Source organism: Lepidochelys kempii, chromosome 6, assembly GCF_965140285.1.
Source record: "Lepidochelys kempii isolate rLepKem1 chromosome 6, rLepKem1.hap1, whole genome shotgun sequence".
Classification (NCBI taxonomy): Eukaryota; Metazoa; Chordata; order Testudines; family Cheloniidae; genus Lepidochelys; species Lepidochelys kempii.
In genome coordinates this window covers 78,211,096-78,235,869 of record NC_136385.1, presented here as the reverse complement: position 1 = coordinate 78,235,869, position 24,774 = coordinate 78,211,096, and the positions used below count along the sequence as shown (strand labels likewise).

Genomic DNA, 24,774 nt, shown 5'->3' with positions numbered 1-24,774 from the left:
ATTCAATTCTGATTATGTACATGTATTTTTCAAAGTCCTCTCTACCCTTTTAAACTACAGCACTGTTTTTTTTTCCCCAATGGTTGCTAATAAGAAAACCTTTAGCTCAAAATTGATGTGAGCAAGGGGTGTCTTTGTGTCTGAGCACTTCCTGTTTTCATTCCATGATCAAATATGTTCTTTGCAGGGCAAATAGGGAGCACTTGAGGGAGGAAAGCGAGATGTCTGAGAGGCTAATTGAGTGTACTAAGGGCTCCTTGGCATGGAGGAAAAGGAGCTTTCCAAAGCTATGAATAAACTCCCGGCTTGGGTCAGATTCTTGCTGTTTCTTTTCTTTAACTATCTTTGAAGTCAAATAAAAACAGCCTTAATGTCAGGTTTACCTTTCTGATATCATAATCTTTATGTACTATTGAAAAGCTTATTCTACCACACTAGGATTTCCTTTACTTTCTCAAACACTGGACATTATCCAGAAAAAGCATACACATTTCCAACCAATTTATCCTCAGATCTTTTCATCTTCCTGTCCCCTTGTAATTCCAAATGTAAGACAGATCCCAATAACTGAACTGGGAAATGACAGAAATTTCTATTCCTTACATTTTATTTCCATCAACAAAAACATGTGCATGTATCTTATTTCTAATATAATTAAAGTTCCTGCAAAATGGAAAAGGTGACAAGGTATGAAGGCAATTTTGAAAGCCACAGTCTGCGGGATACATTAATTCTACACGAGAGTTCAAGCACCTGTCTCTTTTCAAAAAGTCACTCAAGCTTGTATGAAGAAGCTACTCAATTTTTAAATTAGGTTATTTTAGGGGATTGTAAAATAACTGAATATTTCATAAAGAAAAAAAGGTAACATTTTCTTTAAAGAAAGGTAATAAATGAATACAGTTAGTTAGAACTGAATTACTCTCCCACTACATTTGACAGTCTAAAGGAATTTGGGAGCTTGGTCAATGCTGTAAGAGATAGACTGGAGTTGCTTCTTCCAGGAAAACCAAAGGTTAATGGTTTTCGTCATATTGAGACTAACAGCTAACAATTGCTACAGTTGGTCTTTAGTTTTTTATTTGTCCTCTTGAGGTATTCAGACTAGGTGACAATGGCTTGCAGTTGAGAACATATGTAGCGAGACCCCTGTGGTTTATGGAAAAAGTTGTTCCACGCTGGTTGGGTGTTTGAAAAAAAAAATACAACCAGAGTTCTTTTATGTTCCTTTCCTTAATGAATGCATGAATGTCAAAATGCACCAATGTCCCATTCAAGGGGCAAAGCCTAAGCAGCCCCTTCTTTAAGAACACATCCTGAGATGTAAAATACATTTGCTTAGCAAATTAAAATAATGAGATAATTCAATTAGTTTCTTTAGAAAGAAAGAAAGAAAGAAAGAAAGAAAGAAAGAAAGAAAGAAAGAAAGAAAGAAAGAAAGAAAGAAAGAAAGAAAGAAAGAAAGAAAGAAAGAAAGGTACATCAGGGGATTATTGTAATACAAGAACAGGTCATACAGCACAAAAGAGGGACAAACCAATTTGAAATAAGGTTAGAGTAGTAATGAAGGAATGTATATTGAATCATGGACTCCTTTTGTAAAGAAATTTACTTGAAACAATAATTTATACATCATAGATTCCCTTTGCGATAGAGCTGGCGTCGCACTTTGAATGGACAAGCTAATCTGAGAAAAAGTGAGGGATATTTAGAAAAAAGATTTCTCTTCCTTTGCTGCATGCATTTATGGCAAAAACCTTTCTGAATTTACATTGCACTAGTCAGGGGTCTCCATTATCAGTCTCAGGTCTGAGAATTACAGCACAGTAAATCTTTCAGCACATGCAAACTCATTAAAGCCTGGAAGGTAAAAGGTTTCTTGGTTTTGGGTGTGTTTTTTTTCCCCTCCTTCCTCCAGGAACATCCTCATCAAAGATGCTGAACTTCCTCAATTCATCTGGGGTGAAGGAGGTGGCAGAGAATGGAGGGGGTGGATTTCCAAAAAGCAAAACTGTGAGGATTTTTCTCAAGATAACCGAGAGATAGCTGATTGTTTAGTAAGCATGTGTTGAATGCTTTCAATGCGCACACAAGAAAGAAAGGAAGCAGGGGTAAAAAAAACAAGAAATTGAAAACTTTGGTAAGAGTTAAGGAAATGAACATGCAAGCTTGTGTGAAAGAAAATGGATTATTTGTGGCCGGTGGTTTTAGCTGTTTCCCCTTGCTGTTTCAGTAGCCATACTTTCCAGCTAAAAATGAAACTCCCTCCCTTCACACTCACTCGAATTCCAAATTAAAAACATTTTACAGGTTAGTAAATCTCCAGCTGAGGTGATGTAGCAAAGAACAGCTGTGAAGTAATTTTGATAATGATGAGAATAATAAGCACATGGCAAGGTTCAGGGCTTTGCTGTTGCAGCTTCAGTGCTCCTGAATAGATAAAAGTGATTAAATACTCCTGATTATCCCTGACCAATATGTAATGGATTTACAGCCCTTTCAATTAGTCAGTATTTGCTTAGGACTCATTATTTTGTCTTTGGTTAAGTAATCAGCCCAGAGACTCATGTTCTGTCTAATTCCTCTGAGCCAAGTGGGTACAGGGCACCTGACCTTTGAAATGGCCATAGCTGGAAGGCAAGAATAACCACTACTCCAGCAGAGACACTGGCTATTCTAGCTAATCCTGACCCCACAGGCCAGATCAATGCACCTTAGTTTGCTACTAATGTCCTTACATCAAAATGATGGTTTAGAAATGTGGATCTATTGCTCTCTCCTCCCCCACCCCGCCCCCCATTAGCTGTTCTACCAGCAGAGCAGTTCAATAGTCACTACCATAAATAAAAGGGGTACCTTGTCCTGGAATCAAGACACTGTAACTAACGTCAACCACTATGGAACTGTATAACTTTGGTATTCACAAAGAAGCTCTTATGTGAGGTAGTTAACCATGCTATTATCTTTTTAACCATTAGGCCAAACAGAATAGGTGAGAAACAATTTTATAGGAAGGGGTGAAAAAAAATCAATAATAATAATCAGTGATCATTTTACCATTTTCTAGCATTTCCATCTGAATAGTAAACTATAGGAGAGTTACCAGTTCTTCATCAAAAATGTATGTTGATGTTTAAGTGAAGCTGTAATAGTCAACAGAACACCAACACATAAAACCAGTTGCAAACAGGAGCATAAAGCTAGATTGTTACTAAAAGTGTTGCTTTTTCACATATTTAATCTCTTTCCCCCAGAAGAGAATAGGGCTAGCTTTTAAGATAATGGACTTGAATAACAGCTAAAAAAGGTGTTTTGATCTCTGTTTTACAGAACAGAGGAATTAGAGAACCAATAAACCATCTATATTTCTCATGTAAACTAACACATGACAAGTTTGCAAGCTGCTTCATGACTTCTCTAGCATCCTACAATGTTTGTTGAAATACCTGCATTGGAGAGTATTACTTTCCTTCTAAAACATATGAGGTTTGTTGTAAACAGAGGCCAAAATAACACAATCCAGAGGGTAGAGTTACTCAACCCCCTTATTAGTGTCCTCATATATATACTATATTCTAAATGTAGAAACCCCTTTTCATCTTAACAACACTTTGAACAGTTCTCATTACTGGAATGTAAACAAAAAATGGCTGCCTTCTGCTCTAGTGTTGTTTCATGCTCACATCTTATGATGTATATTCCACTTGTCATGATTACTAGACTGAAATAAATAAATTAAATAAATAAATAAGCTTCTAGAAAAAATAAAAGTGATCATTGATCCCTACTATCTTCCCAAAAATTATGGGGACAATTGATTTCTAATAATAATGAATAAACCTCATCAGGCATGTGAACAAAAATCTATTCTTTATGTTTTTATTCTTTTGGTCTCCACTTACTGTGAGATGCTGGAAAAGCCACGCTCTCATGATATTTGTAGCTACTTTGGGGAAAATGCCTCTTTTCTTCTGACGCTTTTTGTCCTTGTCTGGATCATCATCGTCCCCTGTACCAGGTGAGGCTACGCTGTTGTCTAAACCATCCCCTAAAAGAAAGAACAAAATAAGGGGAAGGAGACATAATAAACAAAACATATAAACTAAAAGGTATCGTTCATTATTGGGAAATTAATGCAGCTTTATTTTGATTTGATAGAACATCAGGCACATACATTTTCTCATTAAATATGATTGCTGATACAAATGTGTAAAAATTAGAAACCATGTCTCTCCAAATACTAATTTTGTGTCTCACACAAGCACATATCATTAATTCAATTATAACTGTGTGCTTGACATAGTGCAATAGCTCTTTGTCAATTACAGGATTCAATGTGGGAAAACCTGCCACAAGAAACCCTATTCACTGTAAATGCATGCCTACAATCCTACTGAATACATACTGTATATATTCAGCTTAGATGTTCTGTAGTCTATATGTTCTAGGCCTTCTGCATAGGTGCTGTCAGATCAGCCCCTCCCCATAACTATCACCTCCCTACACACACACGCTGTATACGATCCTGCACATAGCATTTGCATGACATGAAAACTTCTACATCTCTGCATCAGTGATCATTATCATTAAAAAAAAATGCACATCAAGGTAGGGTGCTCACTTAATCAGAACTTTCCATCAACATCTTTCTCTTCTGTGCTTTTCCCTGGCATTAATTGTGCATTAGCAAAAATCATTTACTTTTAACAGTCATAGTTATTTTTTCTTGCCCTCCAGCAAAAATGCCTTGAAAGCCTGCCTGGAGGGCATCTAAATTATGTATCTGAAAAACTCTTCTGGCAAGGCATTGCAGGACCCCTACTTTCTTAAAATTCATACGAGCACGTCTTCCTGTTTTTGGGAAGGCATCAATCAAGAGCAGCAATATATGCCATATTCCTACATTAATATTTGAACTAATAACTTTTAAAAAAGGAAAGAAACAAGATCCGACTTGTGGCATAATCAAATGCAAAATAAATGAAGAATACTGGGACAGCACTGAGACTTTATAGATTGCTATGTTTTCCTTACACATCATTAGCCTGGAGCCACACGAAAGAGGAAAACAGAGAAGTGGAGAGTTTATGCTCCCTGCTGGTGTTTAAGAAGCTGAGGTCCTGGAAGGACATCTGGGAATTGCGCTGAGACGGTGGTTTTTGTAATTTAAGAATAGACATTCATTAGCAGTAAATGCCATAAATCCCATGCTAAGTAAAAACCTTGTCCAAGAAAGCCTAAAACAATAAACTCTGTGCTCAATGTAGCCTGAGCTAGACGCTCCATAGCTTCCTGAGGAATGCTATAGATCCACGAGCTAATTCCTATAGCCTCTTCTAGCTCTTTAGTGCTACTAAAACAAATACATTACTGCTACATATAGACCATTTACTTCAAAACTTTTATTTCAGCTTCATCTATTTCCCGCGTGTCCACTCACCCTTCTTCCACCACCTCCCCTTGCAAAAAAAAAAAAAACCAACAACCCCACAACCCTCCTGGACCAGAGAAATGGAAAAGCCACAGCAAAGAGCTGGCAGATTAATTTTATTGACATTTCCATTTTCACTGCAATGTGATACCCTCCATCACATGGAAGAGATGACCCTCACTATTTACAGACTGACAGGCCACTTCATTACAACCACCCTGCCCCAAGGCAGAGCAGCTCCCTTCCATCTGCCCAAACACCAGAGCAAGACCCTGAAGTCGCGGCTCTCTTTTTTGTTGGCTTCTGTTAGTGATAAAATAAAGGTGAGTCAAATGGGTGCAAAAATAATCAAAAGAAATGATGCCTGGTCCTATACAGTGTTACAAACCAATTACTTTTGAGAAATGGTGGTTATTCAGAATGAACTCCTTCCTACCAGGCTGTCCCCGTGTCTCCCACCCCTTCCCATACCCCTCGTGTGCGTGTACACACACACCCTTTCCACTATGCCAAGGAACTGCTGCAAGGCAAATTCTCACAAACACTAATGGCTTCTGACTGCTCCTTGGCAACCCCAGCATTTTAACCTGGGTGGATGTGCTCTCCAAAATACAGACATTGGAGCTATCTCATCAGCTGTTCATGTGACACAGATGGAGAGTGGCTATTAGGAGCCAGGCAATGGGCCTTGGGGATCTGAGGTGCTGTACTGTAGCCTCAGGCAGTTTTGAAAAGCAGTACCCGGAGATGCGGGGGTGGGGGTGGGGGGAACAGCCACACTGAAAGTGCAAGTTTGAAGTCAGTCAGTCTGTTTGTCTGTCTATCGTCTAGGTAAAGATATCTTTGTCTCCATATGTAAATGCTAGGTGTGTATGCACATACTGCATGTAGATATAAAATCTTTCCTTCAGTCTCTCTGTCCCTTTCTTAGTACAGAGACATATGCACACTGTATATACACATATATAAATGATCCCTATGCCTCTGTAGACATACATGGGCATATGTGTGTGTGTGTTTGTGTTTAAACAGCTGAAATCACCAATAGTCTTAAAGCATCATTTAGACCTTTTGGAGAGGTTGTGACTATCCTTGCTTTAAAAAGCAAATAATAGTGCAGGAGATGAAAGTTCAGCTAAAGCTTGCAATGCCTTTTCCACCTAATCAATGGTATAAGTGATGAGAGACAATGTTTCCTTAATCTCTCCCCTCACCCCATGAAAGGAAATTTAAGAATAGCACCTCCAAATTACATCAGTAGATGAAAACTCACTGTAAGATTTGTGTTCCTAGATAACTGAGTTACGGAGGGAAAAAAATCCCACAGACAAACCAACCACAACTGGGCATTATGTGCAAACTAAGGGGTCAGTCCTGCAAATCCTTACTGCCCTGTGTTCAGTGGGGCTACCCACATTAGCAAACATGACACTTAAACCGCTACTACATTCAGAATGGAATATCTACTTCTTAGATATTGATTCTGGTTTCAGTTACACTAGTGTAAATCAGGAGTAACTCTGGTGAACTCAAAGGAGTTACATCATCACTGGTGAGATCAGAAACAGATTTTAGATCCTTTAAATCCTATCTCAGACCAGATTAATTGCATTTGAAATACTGTTTATAAAAAGGAACTATATTTTAATCATTTGAAGGTCCAGTTCCACCATCCTTAGTGCATGATTGGTCCCACTGATTTGACCACTCACATACCAAGGTACGAGGCAACATGCATAAGAATGGTTTTTTGCTGTTATGGAATAACATGGTTTTTTGCTGTTATGGACTAAGGAGACAGACAGTGGGTCAAAGGAGTCATGGAATAAGGAGACAGACAGTGGGTCAAAATCTGGTCTCAGTTTCACCAGTATAAATCCAGGGTTACCTCATTGAGCTAGTATGCATTGTTACTGTCCTCAAATGGAAGAGTTTGTGGAAATGACAGGGATCCTGGAGGTTAGGGACATAGCTCCCAAAGCTCACAGGCCTGAGGGATCACTGGGAACTAACAGTTCCAATTCTGCAGAGGGACTGCCTGACCACACTGCTGTTGACGACCCTCTCCTTGGCAGTACGTCTTACAAGACTCTATGCTGTTAATATTCTGCCACCCCAATTACCCCTATACTGTTCTCCTCTCCACAGGGAAGGAATAGGGCAGAATTGGAGTTAATGTCGCTTAGAGAGCTGTTCCTATGGCATCTGAATAGGATTTTCGAATTTCATTGATGCACATGAAAGATACCAAATTGTTACTCTAAGGAAAATGGTAACCCCACAGGTCCAAACTCCAGAAGCAGTTCTGTTGCCACTATCATAACTAGCAAGGCAGCCAGAAAACTGTTTCTGGCCAAATACATTGCAGACCTCAGCATCTGAGTTTCACCATCATCAGGCAAGGCAGCTGATAGCCATGTTATTGTTGAACAAAAGAGAAAGGATACACCTCAACTAGGAGAAAAAACAACTCACCATTGTACTAAAAATAATGCAACTACTTTAACAGGTATGAGTTTTGGAAAGAAAAAACAAATGGTGTATATAATATAATATAGTGCAGTGCAGATGCAGTTTTTTATGCAAACTCTGAGAGATTGTTCAGGCCCAGTAGTTTAACGAAGGGGAAGTTCTGCATGAAAGTCATGTTTGGGAATTCATATGCACACACATTTGCACTTGCCATTACTTGTTTAAATTTATAAATAGAGCTCTGGGTGCTGTACAACTATTATAAACCAAGGTTTCAGAGTAACGGTCGTGTTAGTCTGTATTCGCAAAAAGAAAAGGAGTACTTGTGGCACCTTAGAGACTAACCAATTTATTTGAGCATGAGCTTTCGTGAGCTACAGCTCACTTCATCGGATGCATACTGTGGAAACTGCAGAAGACATTATATACACAGAGACCATGAAACAATACCTCCTCCCACCCCACTCTCCTGCTGGTAATAGCTTATCTAAAGTGATCACTCTCCTTACAATGTGTATGATAGTCAAGTTGGGCCATTTCCAGCACAAATCAAGTATCTCAATAGATCAATAAGAGCAACCCAAAACAGAAACAAACTGCCTCTCTTCCAACTACCCCAATCTCTTGTCATATAGAAAAAGCCTGAGAAACCAGAAGAGTCTTATGGTATGCACCGAAGTCACACAACAGGTGCTGTAAGTGACTACGATAAGAGGAAACCCAGATCCAGAATCAAGGACCCCTTTGTCAGAGCACCTCATGTACATCCCACTCTTGTTTAAACCACTGGGCTCTTGGCTTGAGTGCCTCAGTTGATCACAGCTCTTTTACAGAGCTTTTTTAAAATTAATCATCCCTGTATATGTTACTCAGTTTTGTCTCACAACACCTTGCAGAGTAAAAATAATTATTAACCCCATTTAACTGATGAGAAAACTGAGGCACAGTAAAATGATGGACTAGATGGTACCTTTAAGGTGCAGCCCATGGTAAGAAGGCTCTGGGAACTCCTAGTATGCTGCATTACTATGCATCTTTATGAAGTACATTTTTGTTCCCCCGCTGCATTAGTCCTGCTCTGTAAACAGTATGAAAGGGGGATGGGGTGTGAACATAGCCCCACCTCTTTGTGCATCTCAAGTAATAAGATCTTGGACTTTCCAGAATACAAGGGCTACAATTTCTTTTGGCTCTTACACAGTCCCCCCAAGGATGGTGGGAGGAACATCCAGGTATTTTTCTAACTGTGCACCCAACTAAGGGCCCTTCAGAATGTGAACCTGCAGTGACTGGTACAAGATCACCCAGAAAGTCACTCAAAGAGCAGGAATGGAACTTAGGTTTCCTGAGTCCCAGTGTGGTGCCTTTATCACAAAGCCACCCTTCTTCCTCCCTTAGTGGCATTTTAGTGTGTTTCCCTCAGTAAGGAACAAGCCCCTGTTTGCGGGATGTAGTTAACTATATACTCCCTTGAGACACTTGGCAATGGGTGAAGGAATTACATATGTCGAACTACAGAACACTAAAAAGAACAGCTATATACAACTATATATAGGAAATGGAAAGTATATCACTCTCTTAACAAGCTAAGAGCTTGAAGGAACAGGGGTTCTGTCTGAGGCCCTGTGGCAGTAAGAGGGAACTGGAGAGGCATTGACCCCACGGCCTATTATACGCTTGGCTGCGAGCACAAGGGGACACATGACGCACATGTGGGTCAATATACACAGCTAAGAAAATCTTCCAGCTCTGACGCATGGTGTGCATGTGCACCCATGTTTAGAATGCATATAGAGACCCTCACTCGAAAAAGAATTACATGTGTCGATGGCAAAATACCCAAGGATATACTGAACACCCCAAGAGGGAGAATAAAAGATGTTGAATGTGATATTTTCTGTTCCTGGATGGGTGTCTCTTTGTTCTTTACATTCTATCCCTTTCAGTGAGGCATTTGTTATAAATATTCAGTTTGTTTACTTTAGGGAGGGGAAAGATGTTTCAGGTATTTTTGAGGTTTTCTGTTGTCTTCATATGCTATTGAAGTTGGTGGTTGAAGAGATCCTTCAGAAATACCTTCTGGAATTTTAATTTTTATCATATTTTCCCCTTTATTATTTTCCTGGCTCCCTTTTTTTTTTTTTTTTTTTTTTGGAAATAAGTTTGAAATTAAGAGAAAAGCAGAGGTTGGTGTTTTTTTATTTAGTATCAGGGGTTTTTTGGTGTTCACAACTATCAGCTTTTAAAGCTGATGTTTACTTGTGAAGTGAATGCACAGTTGCACAAGGACTATGGTTTAAACTAAAATGCTGATCAAATATTTGTGTAGCCTTTTGTTTTGTGAGAAGGCTTATGTTTGCTGGGATAAAAATCGAGAGATTCATGTTTAGTACTTTATAATCTAACATTTTTTCACATCAGGTGGGGAAAATATTCTGATATAGACATGGGGAACTGTAAGGAAACCTGCTAATTACTGATCTCTCTTACCATCCTGCTGTGCTAAACTGTCTGGACATGTTAAAGTGAAATTTTTCTGTGATTTTCGAGTGACTAGTTCATGGCCCACTGCCATGGAGTGCAGGAGGAGAGAAGAAATGCTTTAGTTTACATGCAACATTTACTGACTGTGTGGGTTTTCCGACATTAAAGAGGGGACAGTGACCCATGCCACCTTTTTCACACTCAAAAGAGCACTGAAAAAACAGTCTTCATAGGCTTACCTCAGGCTTCTCTGGCCCTTAACACCCTCCCCCCAGGGTATGAGCAGAAAGAGAAAAAAGAAGGGATTTTATGCTCTTTCTCTTCAACTTTTCAGGCTGTATAAGCAGCATTTAGCAAATTCAGCCCCCAAATGGCTCCAAATGCTCTGAGCTGCAGGGGCTCATCCTTTGTTAGCCTCCCTCTATTTACACAGGATTTACGCAAGCTCTCCACTGAAGAGACCACATGTTTCTGACAGAAAGCACTTCCATTCACACCACATCAGGCAACAGGATTGTAACCACTGCAGCTTCACGCTGACCTGAGATTAGGGATTTCAGCAACATTGAGATGGTAACAATCTGCTAACTAACAAAATTATCCATGGAGAACTCTGCTGCTTACTCCAGTTTAAACTACCATGGCCAGATAGATGAGATTATTTAAAAGAACAATTTAGAACTAGCAACTGTCAAGAAAATGTAGGTCCAGTTACAAATAATGTACACATAAAAACATGATGTTAGAAGGAAAATCAGACTGCAGCTTGGATTAAAACCACTTCACCCACTGGCTGGAGACATAAAGTGTAAAACCAGACAGATGGACACATATGTAAATGTGGCTGCATTTTTTTCCCTGGATCTGGCAAGTTAGTATAGTAGTATAGTTTAAAAAATTATTTTCCATAGTATTTTTACTTTGATTAACAGATCCGCAGCAACATCCTTGTGGTGTTACAGGAAGAGGCTCATTCCTGTGAATCTGCTTGCTACGAACACTGCCCAACAACCAAACTGTAATTACGAGACCTTTCTAGGCCCCACCTATAAGGAGTCAATCTTGAAACCTGATATCACACTGGTAATTTTGATTTTAACTCAGTTTGGTCAGTCAGTATTTCTGTGCCAAGGATTTTCAAATTAAATATATACATACACAAGAAAAATGTTTGTGGTCATGAAACTTGTGGTTTCTATTTAACAGTCCTTTCTCACAGGGCAATAGAAAATTAGATTTTTAAAAAGTTTTGTTATGTTAATGCAATGAATTGCTTTGGCTCTGCAGCAAAGAACAAAATTTACTTTTGTAATACTCAGTAACACATACATGCATCTGATAAGCACATATAAAAGTATATAGTATATTATAAAGTTCTGCACAGTACATCATAATAAAGCTCTTTTGGGCACTCTAATGATTCATTTTTAGTGATCTCTCAAATGCCCTTATCCACAGTTAACACTCAGATTTTATTAAGGAGGAAAGCAGGGACAAATGTCCACTTAAATCCCAGCTCTCAAATTCAACTCTGCTTGCACTGCACTACCTAAAGCTAAAGCTTTTTTAATGTTCTATTCACCTCCCCTGTGTGGCATTTCTGCTAACACAGAGTTCACAATCTTTCAGCCCCAAACACAGAAGGCTGCTATCTTCAAGTCATCCAAGGAATGTGCCAGATACTATCATCTCTCCTTCAATACAAAGAACCAGAGAGAGAGAGAGACCAAAAGAAGACCATACTGATCAGGTTACTAGTGTCCAGAAAGCCTTTCCTGGAATGCTAAATGTTAATCTTTGAACCAGCAAATGTTATAATTAAGATCCTTGAAGCTGAGGAAAAAGCTAGCCTGAGAAGTTAACAAAGGTAATACATTTGAAATTGTGGGTCTCTTTTGCAGAGCTAGGGCCTGGTCTTGCACTCCTTACTCTGGCAAAACTGCTACTAAACACTCCTTATTCAAGCAAAACTGCTATTGACTTCAATAAGAAGTCCAGGATTAGACTCTGATCTTGTTCAACCAAATGGAAATACAGGCACTGCACGAGTTCTAAACAGAGACATATTAATATTTGTGGTTTATTATGATTTATGATTCTCTTCCCCTCAAAAGTGAAACTCACTGGTGTGGAGAGAAAGTGCTCAGTGACTTTGTTTTTATACTGTTCGTTTGGTATTTTTTCTCAGCACAAATTGTGAAATTTATGCATAGGTTTTGGCACCTATATTGGAGGAAAATATTATTAAATTATTGTCTAAGTATTTTGACTGCTTTAGAGTAATTACTTTAAAGTAACTGAATGTAAATAGCTATTATTCTGTTTAAATTTTTAATCATGCTAAATATTGTTACACAAAATGTCCTTCTGCTGCTGCCTAAATGGATTTATCTTTAAATTGCTCCTTTTTTATATCCTTAGTGTAATAATTGTATCATTCTCATAGCGCAGTTAAGAATACTAGCTACAATCTCTGAACCAACAAGTCATTAAAGAATTCGAAGCAAAAAAATAGCCCTAACTAGTTTGCAAAAAGTTTTCAGTTCTTCTTCAAAAGTTCATTTTACTTTCTCCTGCTCCTCCCCCCACAAGTTCATATTGTTAATATTCAATTATAAGTGGGCTATTATTTTTTGTTTTAGTATGAATAAAATTACCTCACTCCAGTACAAATTAAGAAGCTTTATTTGTTTTTAAGTAACTATCAACTTCTATTTCTGATGTCTTAGTATCTCTGTCATCAGTAATATCAAAGAATGTGGGCAGAATAAGTGCAATTAAAATCCTACCTGTAGCTAAAGTTACCTCATTATGTTTAATGTTACCTCATTAATATTTAAACTTTAACAATTTGCAGCTGTTGTGCATAGATAAAGACATGCTCTATGCATCTTTAAGTAGATAATTTCTAATACTCAAAACTGTTCTTCTTCATGAAACCATACAAGTAGTTTCCATAATGGTGAATATATATATCTGTTCTTTACAAAAGAAAATTATGCTTTTGAACATCTTCATCTTTCCCACAATTTTTATAAAATTCAAACAATGGAACATTTCAATGACATTTCTTAGACAACACTGATAAACAAGCAGTTGGATACAAATGCCATGTTTTTAAATAGTCATCCCTCTTATTGCTGGTGCCCAATAATATTGCTGTAGTTAGTGGTCTATCAGTGTTCCCATTAGAAACCCCTATTTGTAAGGGTTTATTACTCAGCTATAAAAATTTGCACTAGCTGAAATGTCACATAAAAGAGCTCAGCTTCAGAGCAATTTTTAAACCATTTTTTAAAAACCTGTTAGGACTGAAAATGTAATATAGAAATTTACCCCTTAAAGATGATTTCCTCCCCGCCCCCCACTCCTTAAACTCCAAATACTTCAGTTATTAAAAGGACATTTGTCAGACCATGAGTCCATAAAGTGAATTAGCCTCTTTTGAGATTTACAACAAAAACTTAGAATGAGTGAATATTAAAAGTTTTTAAAGTGGCAACCGTGCATTAATAGGAACAAGTTATAAAAGCTTTTGCCATGCACTCTCTATGTATAAATGGTATACAAATGTGTATTTAATTCATAATACAAATAAGAGAACTAGTCTTCATACACATTCACAGCAGATACCCTAACAGCACCAAAAAAGATGCTTCCTGAGAATGTATATTAAGAAGAATACAAAACAACTCCAAACTTTGTGTGATCTTACATACCATAAGAGCTCCAACACTTATGCACAATGGGGTGGATTAACCCTCTGGGTGCTGCGGACATATATATACACCTCCTCCTAAAGTGTTCATTTGGTTGGCAGTCTGGAAAATGCCAGAATGCGAAGGGTTAAGTTGGAACACTGACACTCTGCTTTTGAAGGTTTAAATTAAACCCTTTATACTTTAAACATTGTTTTTGTGGTCTAAGTAGTATACTATTTGACTCTGAATAACTTAGGGCCTGATCCAAAGCCCGCTGAAATCAATGGAAAGATGCCCATTGACTTCGGTGGGCTTTGGATCAGGCCCACAATTACTCTGGGTTAGGAGGCCCAAAATGTTTCCAAAAGACTGATTGATAAAGTATGAAATACATATCTCAACCGCATACGTATATCAGATATTTTAAAAATGGTTACCAGAGTAGGCTAAAATATGAGTTATATAAACTAAAGACTTTTAAGAACAAATATTAAAAAACAGAAGCATGTAGTGTCTGTTCATTATTAACTACTTTGGAACTAGCCTCAGACGTGAGGGGAGATACAGCTAAGAATTCTTTAATTCACATAAGCTATTGAGCTAAAAGAAGCAGGTTGGCAGATACAGGAACACTGATCAACAAGGTTTAGTTGGCTCACATTTATAACCACTTTGCTGGTTAGACTCAGAACCAGGGCACCTTCCTGCTGCTCAGTAAATGTATTGGATTATTTGGGCCAGGTGTGGCAGAAGCAAGAGGGAGAGAAAAGACCATTGAGCCCCTCCACTAGTACTCAGCTCTGGACCTCCTTTGAGTAGTCAGCTGAAACCAGCACAAAGGAATGACATGTGACTTGGTGGAAACACTAGGAATTCGTGGATTTTTGACAAAATCCTTCAGGGAATTGGGGTTGGAAAATGAAAGGCTGGGCAAAAGAAGGGAGAGAAAGAGAGATGCAGGGCACAGGTTTGTTTTAATTTTAAGTCTATTTAAAAACTCATGGCTCAAAGCAAAGAATGACAAAGCTACTCCGGGACTTGGTGCTCTGCTGTGCCATCCCTGAACCTCAGACGTGATTTTGAGTCACAGCAGAGGTGGTATTTAGTGCCTGGGACAATGGAGTGACTTATGTCACATATGGCCGCTCTATGTGATTAAAGCATGGGCTTCAAAAGAAATCCTATTAGTCCCCTTCCTACAGGGCAATGTTGGTTATGCAGTGGGGCCTCAAGTGGACAAAACTAGGTGACTTGTAGAGATTTCTCTTTCCTAAGTTTCAAGGGGTTAAAAGTGAGTTTGCTCCCAAAGGCAAGCTTTTCCTGGGTTCACCTAGCCTATGAGAGAACTGACATCTATGCCATATGAGCAGATCTAAACCTTACCAACCAAGTAGCAGTCTAGGCTAAATAGGCTGATGCAGCAAATTTGCAGATCTTGATCACACTAGGCAAGGGAGTCATTCTTCTAAGTGATAAAGTCAGTGAATGCACTCTTGAGGAGATAAAAAATTAAGTACCAGCTGACTTTGCACCATTTGAGTGAGGTATTCATTGCTGACCCAGTACAACAGAATTGTCATGTTCTGACACCAGCTAGGAATCACTGTAGAAGTGGTCAAGTCTGTTTCTTTATTGCAAGACTACTTATAAAAGCAGCTTATCAATTGGTTAACAGTGCAATTTTCAGCTTGACAATGCATAGTATATATTTATGTACTGCATTTGCAAGGAACTTTATACAGCCCCCATGTCCCCCTTAAAAAACTCATCATAGTTCTCATTGTCATAATTTCACATTAAGATCTGATAGTCAATAGAGGCAACAGGAACTTCATACTGAGACATTAAAGAGAAAACTGCAATTTCATATTAAGACATTTCTACTTGATTTTACTGTCTCAGCTTTTTAAACACTTGTGTGGTTTATATAGCACTTAGTAATCACAATGGAGTTGCAGTATTGTCTAGTACAAGACAGCTGGGTTCTATTTTCTTCTCTGTCATTGACTCACTAAGTGACTACGGGTAGAGGGGTTTCCAAAGTGCCCAAGTGAATTAGGAGCACAAGTTCCACTGAAAAATGCTTTGAGAGGCTTGTGCAGCAGCACTTAGTATTGATTATTAATTATTATTATTATTTATTATGTCAGGCATGCCCATTCATTCATGTCTTTTGCATTTGGTCCATCTTTGGTCCACTTTGTAGAGGTGTCAGTTCTTATACAAGTTGCAAGGCAGTGCAGAATCAAGCCCATAAACTTCTGTGGGAGTAGGAGCAAGCCCTTAAAGTTTACCAATAAACATTTTTCATTCTGCAAGATAAAACCACTTATATGACTATGAGCCCTCTCTGTATTGTATTATAGCATGGTTAGACATATAACTTCTCCATACCTGTGAGTGACTGGGGGAAAGAATTCATCTCACAAAAGGCAAGTTTGTTGGCCCATTTTTGTGACATGAGAAACATCAGCGCTTATAGTAGATCTATATGGCTCTAATGAGGTCTCAGAGGTGAGAAACCTGTTTTTCTTTAAATCCTGTTTACTTCGTTTCTCACAGAAATTGATTCATCTGAATGACAAAAATTATAAAGAACCTAAATCAAGGAGGTGGGGAAGCCATCCTTTTCTCTTCTACCAGTGCTGCTTTCTGATACCCATGGCTCCTTTTCTCTTACGTGATAAGGTTCAGTAAATAATGAAGGCCTGCACCTACCCTTGATGGTTCACAGATTGTAACTCCCACAGCAGCACCACCCCATCCATTACTGTAGAATTAGTTGACAATCCTACTAGTTGTTCAAAAAATAAATAAATAAACTAATTGGTCCCAGCGGATAGTTAGGTGATGTGGAAGTCTTAAAAATACCATGATCTCCCATAGTGATTTGCTAGCCTTCCTATACTCTATCCAGCACATTGGGACTTCTAAATTACATACCATAATTGACATCAAATATCTGTCCCATCAGTGAATATCTTTATTAGCATCAAAATCACTCACAACTAGTGTTCCTCAATGTTATTAAACAGAACTTGTTCTAGGTGTTGCCTTACTAATTAGTCAGGATGAGCCCGAGGAAGAAAATCTGGGTCATGTTAAATTAATTGGAATGAGCATGAAAATTAGCAGAGCAAACTGCATCAATTTTCTATAGAGAGCCTTTCTTCATGTTGAGAATAAAAATGGATATTATGAGGCATTAACCAAACTGCCTTCTGTGACTGCCAAGAGGTGTGTTACAGTAGCCCAAAAATATCATGCTCACAGATTTTCAGAAGTTAATGAGACATTTCCAGGAATGGTAAATACATGGTGTTAAAATGGGTGTGCCTCTTATGGGAAAATGCCAAGTCATTTCATGTTTATTCAGGCATAACAAGCTCTTCAAAATGAGCATAATTTAAGAGGTGAATAGTGCAAAGAGGGCTAACATTCAACTAATTTTCTTTAAGAAAGAAAAGATTAAATTGAACAAAAAATGAATTAAGAGGTTTACAAATCAACAAGTCAACCATCAGACTGCAGCCTCTGCTCAGTATATTCTCATCAGCCCCTGCCATGAAGTTTTCGAAAAAATGTCCCGAAGGCAGGGAACAAAGCGAGCAGAACTGATTACAGCCACACTCACCGCCTTGCTGTCTAAACTCTGTTTGGCTTCCTAATGAGCTCACTAAAAACCTAATTCATCTCCCATAACCCTTCTCAGCCCTCCTTGAAATTCACCATTATGGAAATTACAGATGAAACATTTACAGGCTGTGTTCAAATTACTGCTTCTTCAACAGGCAGGTCCCTGACCCGCACAATGAACACAATAGAGGTATGTCCAGCATGAAACCACTCAGGCCGCAGCCTATAGAATAAAGAGGCTCAGGAAGGTTAAGACTTTTTCTCATGGCGACAATGATTTCTGCATTAATGCTTTCAGTTCCATGAATATGGGAATTTTGTGGGCTTGACAGTATATCAAATACAAATTGTAATTCAGAAGGGGAGAAATGAGTTGTACTGATGACAAATAGCTGAAATAGGCTAATGTGAATTCCCAGCCTGTTCATGAGGAAGCTCCCTCTGTTCCTCATTACATGAAGTCAAAATGATCCTCACGGCACCTAGCCTGTAACTGGAAGATTACTGAATTGATGGATCCTTAGTTTAAAATGCAGCTGTTTTATTCTGCTTTAGTAATTAATTCTTTTTCCAATACCATATTGATTAAGCGTAGACCCTGATAAAGTTCAAACTGAGAAGAATCTCTAGTGGCTTCCTTAGTTGCTCAAGAGAGTCAATGAAAACTTCCTACAGTTCCACCTGCCTCCTCAGAGTGCTGATCCAATGAACAGAACAGGTTTTTCTCATAAATTAGTCAGGCCATGTGGAGCTGTATTAGCTGATGGTTGCTTTTGTCTCTCTACTTGCTGACTTGCTTTTCACTTTTGCTGTCCTTTGTGCTGTCACACACAAAGTCAGAGTGCAGCTGCCATTCTGAACCCAAACCAAGGTAAAGAACAATTCATACAAACTAATTTTTTTTTTCATTTTATACAGCTGCAACTCCCTGAGCAGTGCAGCACTCACTAAGGCCTCCTGGGACCCAACTAGCTGAGAAATCAGTGCTGAAGCATGCAGATATACTGTGGGACTAAGGGGGGAAAAAAGTAACCTCTTTTCTTCAAGACTACTTCACCTTTTGGGATAGACTAGTTGCTACTGTGTTTTTGGCAGTTACAGATTTCCACAATATCATTTAAGTAAAAAGTGACATGAGCGCTTGAGACTGAGGGCTAGTCTTCACTGGCAAGGCTAACGCGTTGCCACGGCAGCCGTTTACCGTGGCTTGTGTGGTCGCGGAACTCCCAGCGCTCTAAAAAACCCACCCCCACGAAGGGCGTGGCTACCGGCGCAGGGAGTGTGGCTACCGGCGCAGGGAGTGTGGCTACCGGCGCAGGGAGCACGGCTACCGGGGCTGGTGCACTGTCTACACTGGCACTTTACAGCGCTGAAACTTGCTGCGCTCAGGGGGGTGTTTTTTCACACCCCTGAGCGAGAAAGTTGCAGCGCTGTAAATTGCCAGTGTAGACAAGCCCTAGAACAACCACATCACTGACTACAACGGAAGGCTAGAGGTGCCTGTTGAACAACAGACAGTTAGGCACTGTCTATATGAATGACCTGTATAAACCCAACAACATTTATAAGAAGAGGCATCACCAACATGTTGCTGCTTTTCAGAGGGTCACATGCACAGAGGCATCAATGCTTGTGAATAAAAACAAGCATGATAACTGAAAGTTTCTCAGATTACAGCCTGTACAATGGATTTTCTTTCCTGTGAAGATCAGGACTACTGGGAAGTCTTTTAGAGCAGTGTAGTGCATTGTCCTAAACAAAACAACTACCAAAACCCACTACGCCTGGATGCTGCAATTTATAACCTTCCATGCAAACAGATTCAAGTTGTGTGCTGTAGCCCATAACCTGCTTGCAGGAGAACAAGTGATCTGCAGAAACAAATCGGCTCTGACAGAATAATAGGCATTTATGATATTAGTAATCCTTGTTCAGGCTACAAATCACATGAGAATATATAAAGGTTAAGGGCCTGATTCTGATTTGACATCAATTTTATACTAGTTTGACACCTGTGACTTAACCTCCTGATTTACACTGGTGTGAAGTCAGAATCAGGCCTTTAATGTTGTTTTAGGAGAAGCTGCTAAATTTTGTGCTGAAACTGAAACTTAACTAGGATAGTATAGGGGTCTCAGTGAGAATTCTCAGAGTACATTAGGCCAGGACTGATACTCTGATAGTTGCATTCCCCCACCTTCATAGCATTCTTTCTTAGGTCAAAAGGTCATCCTTCACAGATGTCTCCAGCAGACACTCAGTTGTCAAAAGGTTGCACCATGTGATGTGTGCAATCACTGTTAACAATGCACTGTTCTCATTGAGATACATAAACACTTTGCACGTCTAAATAATTTCCTTGGTAAAAAACAACTTGTTTTTTACACAGTCTTATTCAGTTATCAAAACAATGTATGAAACTCTGTGCGTAAGCAATCAAAAAAACCTCCCTAAATTAACTACTTCAATATTCCATTTTCTTCTTTTCTTTTTGTCATTTTATTCAGTGCTAGGAGATGCTGCTGTTTTATTTCATATAAAAGGGAATGAAAGCACCGTATCCCAAAGTATGTAACAGCAATGCATCTAATTTGGCGGCAAAGGCACACAAATGGTGAACATGCAAAATTGCAAGCCATTTGTCAGAAAAATTACAACACGCAGGGAAAAAAAAGCATAAAAGCATACCTGTGCATTTTTGAATATATCCAATTACAATTCCTTCGCATTAAAAGTTAACAAACATTATGCACATTGTGTGACCAGGTGCAAAAAAGCAGAATTATAGATGTATGCTTGCTTACCACAAATTCAGGTTAGTCTTGTGCATAAAGTTTATTTTTCAGTAGTACTTTAAAGCAATAGGTTCTAGTTATTACAGTAGCTTAGCTTTTTAATTTTCTGCTGCCTCTAGATGAATAATATAACAAAGATTTCTTCGTTGTTGAAGACAGTTACTTTAAAGCAGCTTGAAGCTATCATATGCAATACAAGACAAGTCATTTCTTTCTAGAAGGGATTCCAACACATGTATCAGTATTGTTATCTATTTATAAATTATATATTTAAAAGTAAAGTAAGACAGACATATCTGAAATATTACACAGGGGGAAACATGATAAGAGATATTCGAAATTATTCAACCTAATCCTAACCCATAGAACCTTAAAGACACTGGGAATTTGTAGAAGAATTAAGCATTATATGTTGTAAAAAGCTCAGTTAAATACGCTCACAAACCAAGCTGAGAGTCTTTCAGATCTGCAATACACAGGCCTTCCAAATGCAAAACATTTCTCTTTCTGAGGGCTCTTCTTTTTCTTTCCACGCTTTTAATCACTGAACCTACCGAAAGTACACTTTCTAGAAAATCTTCAGTGCTTTCATGTCTTGTATTTCATACACTTAGCCATCTTGGATTAATAGGAGCCAATGAAGATACACATTCTTAAAACGGCTGCAGTTTCATTGGTCTAATCTATGAACTTTAAAGACCTACGTTTTATGAGCTTTCCTCAGGGTAGGTATTTCAATGTTCTAAAAACAGGGTTATGGACTGTTAAATTAAGCACATGTTCTGAATTGACATTTTAGTTCCAACAGGTTATTTGGTGCCAAGATTGCCAATTTAGTATCTGCAACCCTGGAACATATGTTTACATGCCTTCTTAGCTTTGGGGGGAGGCAGAGGGAATTGAAAACACAGTGGTGTTGCATAATAATTTTATGCTCAAATATAAAAATCTGAAAAAATGTAAGAAGAGGTTTGCACCTATGTTATATGAACTTAAGAGCACTACAGTTGAAAATGGTGCATAGACATTGCTGTTTATGACCTTTTCAGCAACTTGTATAGTTATATGTTCATTCCTGTTTTCTAATGCAAGAGCCTTACTTCTGGCTTTAGCTACAGTAAATGTGAATCATTCAATTATAGGAAGGGGTGCTAAAAAACCTTTTATTGTGAAAGTAATGCTAACTGTAGAAGGCAATAGTAATGCTGAGGCAAAATGATCTTTAGATAATGAAACATAATGGGTGACTTTTAGTCAGTCTGTTCTACTGAAGCCCATTTTCCAGGGTTTACACCCAGAGGGCACATACATAGACCTAATGAAGGAATGTTCAAAAATCATATGAGCTGATCTACACCAGTCTTTCCAAAGAAAGTCAAAAGAATAGTTTACCTGTAAAGATGCTTTACAATGAAGCAGACAAGATGTAACAATAAGAGAGATGTAAATACACACACGCACGCAGAGCTACCACTTTCGAAGTGTAGCACATTTGTGGGTCATTCAAGAGTTTGCATCACAATTTTCACAAAATCCAAACATGCACACACTTCTTACAGGTGTTATCTCAGCCTTAGACTGTTGAGCAGTGAAGCTAATCCCTACAGCAACATTTGAAGGTTTAAAAGCTACAGGTTTTTTGTTTTAAATGCCAGTGAAAACATTGCCTATGCTCAGAGGCCTTTTAAAACAAAACCAAAGCTTTTAAAGCTTCAAAAGCACCCATGGGAATTTGCTCCTCAGGAGGGAATCCTAACTGAAGGCCAAGTTTCAGTGGATTCCCCTGGACACTACAAAATGTTAACGTGTTTTGTGGGTCTCTTCTACTTCTTTTAATAGGGATGGCTGGAGCTGACTGAATCAAGCAAAGAACAGACTGAAATCTTTGTCTAAGCCCTAAACTTAACTAAGCCCAAATCTCTTTTTAGGCAAATCAGTCCCAACTAAGTCTACAGCTCTCCCCCAAACCTGAAACCTACAAACCTCATGGATACCTAATGCAACTAACAGAAAGACCCCAGAGAGGCACCAGCTGTAAAAGAAGTAGCAGGGAGAACAGAAGAACAGTTTAAAGTTTTTCTGTTGTTAGGAACCTAGAAAGAAAATGGGCTAGGAATTAAATCAAATGAGAGTTGCTTCTAGGAAAGTCTTCTGAAAGGCAAAAGAAAATGGCAAAGAGAAAGGCTTACATGAGTGTGAAGCCAAATAAAAGAAATAAGAAAATGGCAGTTGAAAGTAATGTATGTAAGGAAGACAATTTCCTTCCATAAACACTGTAGATTACCAACAACATGTTGTTTCTGATACGTACTAAAGGATTTAAAATTTAAATTTATTTAAAATCATTTTTAAAACTTGTGAATGACATTTACATCTTGATTGATGAATGACTGTTGCAAAGTTAGGACATTGATTTTTGAGCAATGCCAAAAAAACTAAAGAGAAGCATCGGAACACAGGACCTTTCAACAATTGGTTTGGAAGGATTATTCTTATAAAGAGGCAGCAAAGAATCAAAGTTTGTCTAGAATAAGGCCACAGAATCGCAGCTGTTACAGATGGAAAAGAACTATTAGTGTAAATAAGACATCCTCCTCCTGCAAGTGTAGGCTATAGAAGAAAATTCAAGGGACATTTAATAAAATGTCATGCAGTTGGAGTGATGTTTCTCCTGGATGAAAAATTTTGTAGGGTAGGAGGAGAAAACAAATAATTCCTAAACAATCTGAGGAGCAAATGAATTGTTTTATGTCTGGCAAGTGGTTGCCAGACAGTAGAACAGAAATTAATGGGAGTTCCCATCCCATTGAACTGTGCATGTATGCCTGTCCTGCACATTACCACAGCTGAGACTCAACCTATACCCTTCTGATCAAAGCCAAGAACTCTACCAAGGTAACCAAAAAGGGAATCATACCCAAAGGAGTTGTGCTAGGCTTGCTCCTAGATTTCAAATTATACACCAGGCAACTTTTCAGTACCTTAAGAGCAGTTGAACCTTACAAGAAAATACTCTAAAGAAGCAGCTAAAATGATTACATGTGAATAAAGAAGGGGAAAAGTATATTCACATCCCAAGTACAAACAGAAGAAGTTGCTTTGAGCTTATATAAGATATTTTGGAAAAAATGATAACTGAAGAAAAGCACAATCAAGATTGTAGCCTCTGACTATATCTCTATATAATTTCCCTCCCCACATACCAAATATTACTATATATACACACACAAACACATATATTTTGAGCCAAATTCTACCTTCAGGTATGCACACTCAACTCCCATTGACACGCACTGAAGGCAACTTTGGATCTATTATGTACTTTATATTTACATTTGTAAAATTAAGAATGCAGAAAATTACTGTACAAAGATTTAAAATTCTTCAGCAGATCTAAAAGAAAGGACAATTTATATCTACTAAACAAAAATAATTGATAGCCATTTGAAAGTTTAAAGGAGGGTTATTCATCATACAGCACACCTGAATTCTACTAGTGTGGACTTCTTGCTGAATTGACATTCTCTTTGGTGGGTCCCAGGACTGTGGGATTAGTTTACCAGAAGGAAAGAAGGGCCTGAAACCAAACCTAATTGATGAATTACTAGATTAGAAAGTCCTGTCTGTATGATTTGTCCAAATTTACAGATTCAGAAGACAAAACAAAAAAAAATCAGTCAAATCTGTAATTAAGGTTAAATTACAGATTAATAGAAAGAATGAAAGATCTAAGAAGTTAAGAAAGATCTTCCTTCATAAAATCTTGCCCACAGACAGGACTTTATGCCATAGTATTCTCAAAGTTGGGAATGTGAACTGCTAATAAAATCCAGCAGAAGGAAATTATCAGGATAATGAATTTACAGTAAAACAAAGCATATCCTCCATCGGTGAAGATATCTACAATGTTTTTGTTGTTTTGAAATTTTCTGAAAATGGATAAGTGTAATAGCAAATCCATTGAGACACTACCACAAATGAGGATATTACTGTCACAGTCAAACAGATGGAAGATACCTGTATTCTTAAGAATTAAAGCTGCTTAACTAGTGTACGAATCAAAGGTAAATTTGTAATATATAATTTATGGACATTAGTATTCTACATGAAAAAGCTAAAGCAATATTGAACTAAAGAAAAATAAAGCTACTGAAAAAAACTGGTCAAGTCTAGTGGTTGGAATCTTCTTCTCTGGCAGAAGATACTGGACTTTTTTATGCTTCAGAAAGACAGAAATCTAATAATCTTTTTTGCT

The 24,774-nt window shown here is 38.2% G+C and overlaps 1 protein-coding gene across 3 annotated transcripts in view; it reads right to left on the bottom strand.

The window, feature by feature from the left end:
* MEIS2 (Meis homeobox 2) overlaps positions 1 to 24,774 on the bottom strand; it is a 187,089-nt gene that overhangs the window by 129,600 nt on the left and 32,715 nt on the right. For all 3 annotated transcript variants that reach the window (XM_073348868.2, XM_073348866.2, XM_073348867.1), the window contains exon 8: positions 3,903 to 4,048. In XM_073348868.2, the coding sequence (XP_073204969.1) occupies positions 3,903 to 4,048 (146 nt within the window). The remainder of the gene's footprint in view (positions 1 to 3,902; positions 4,049 to 24,774) is intronic.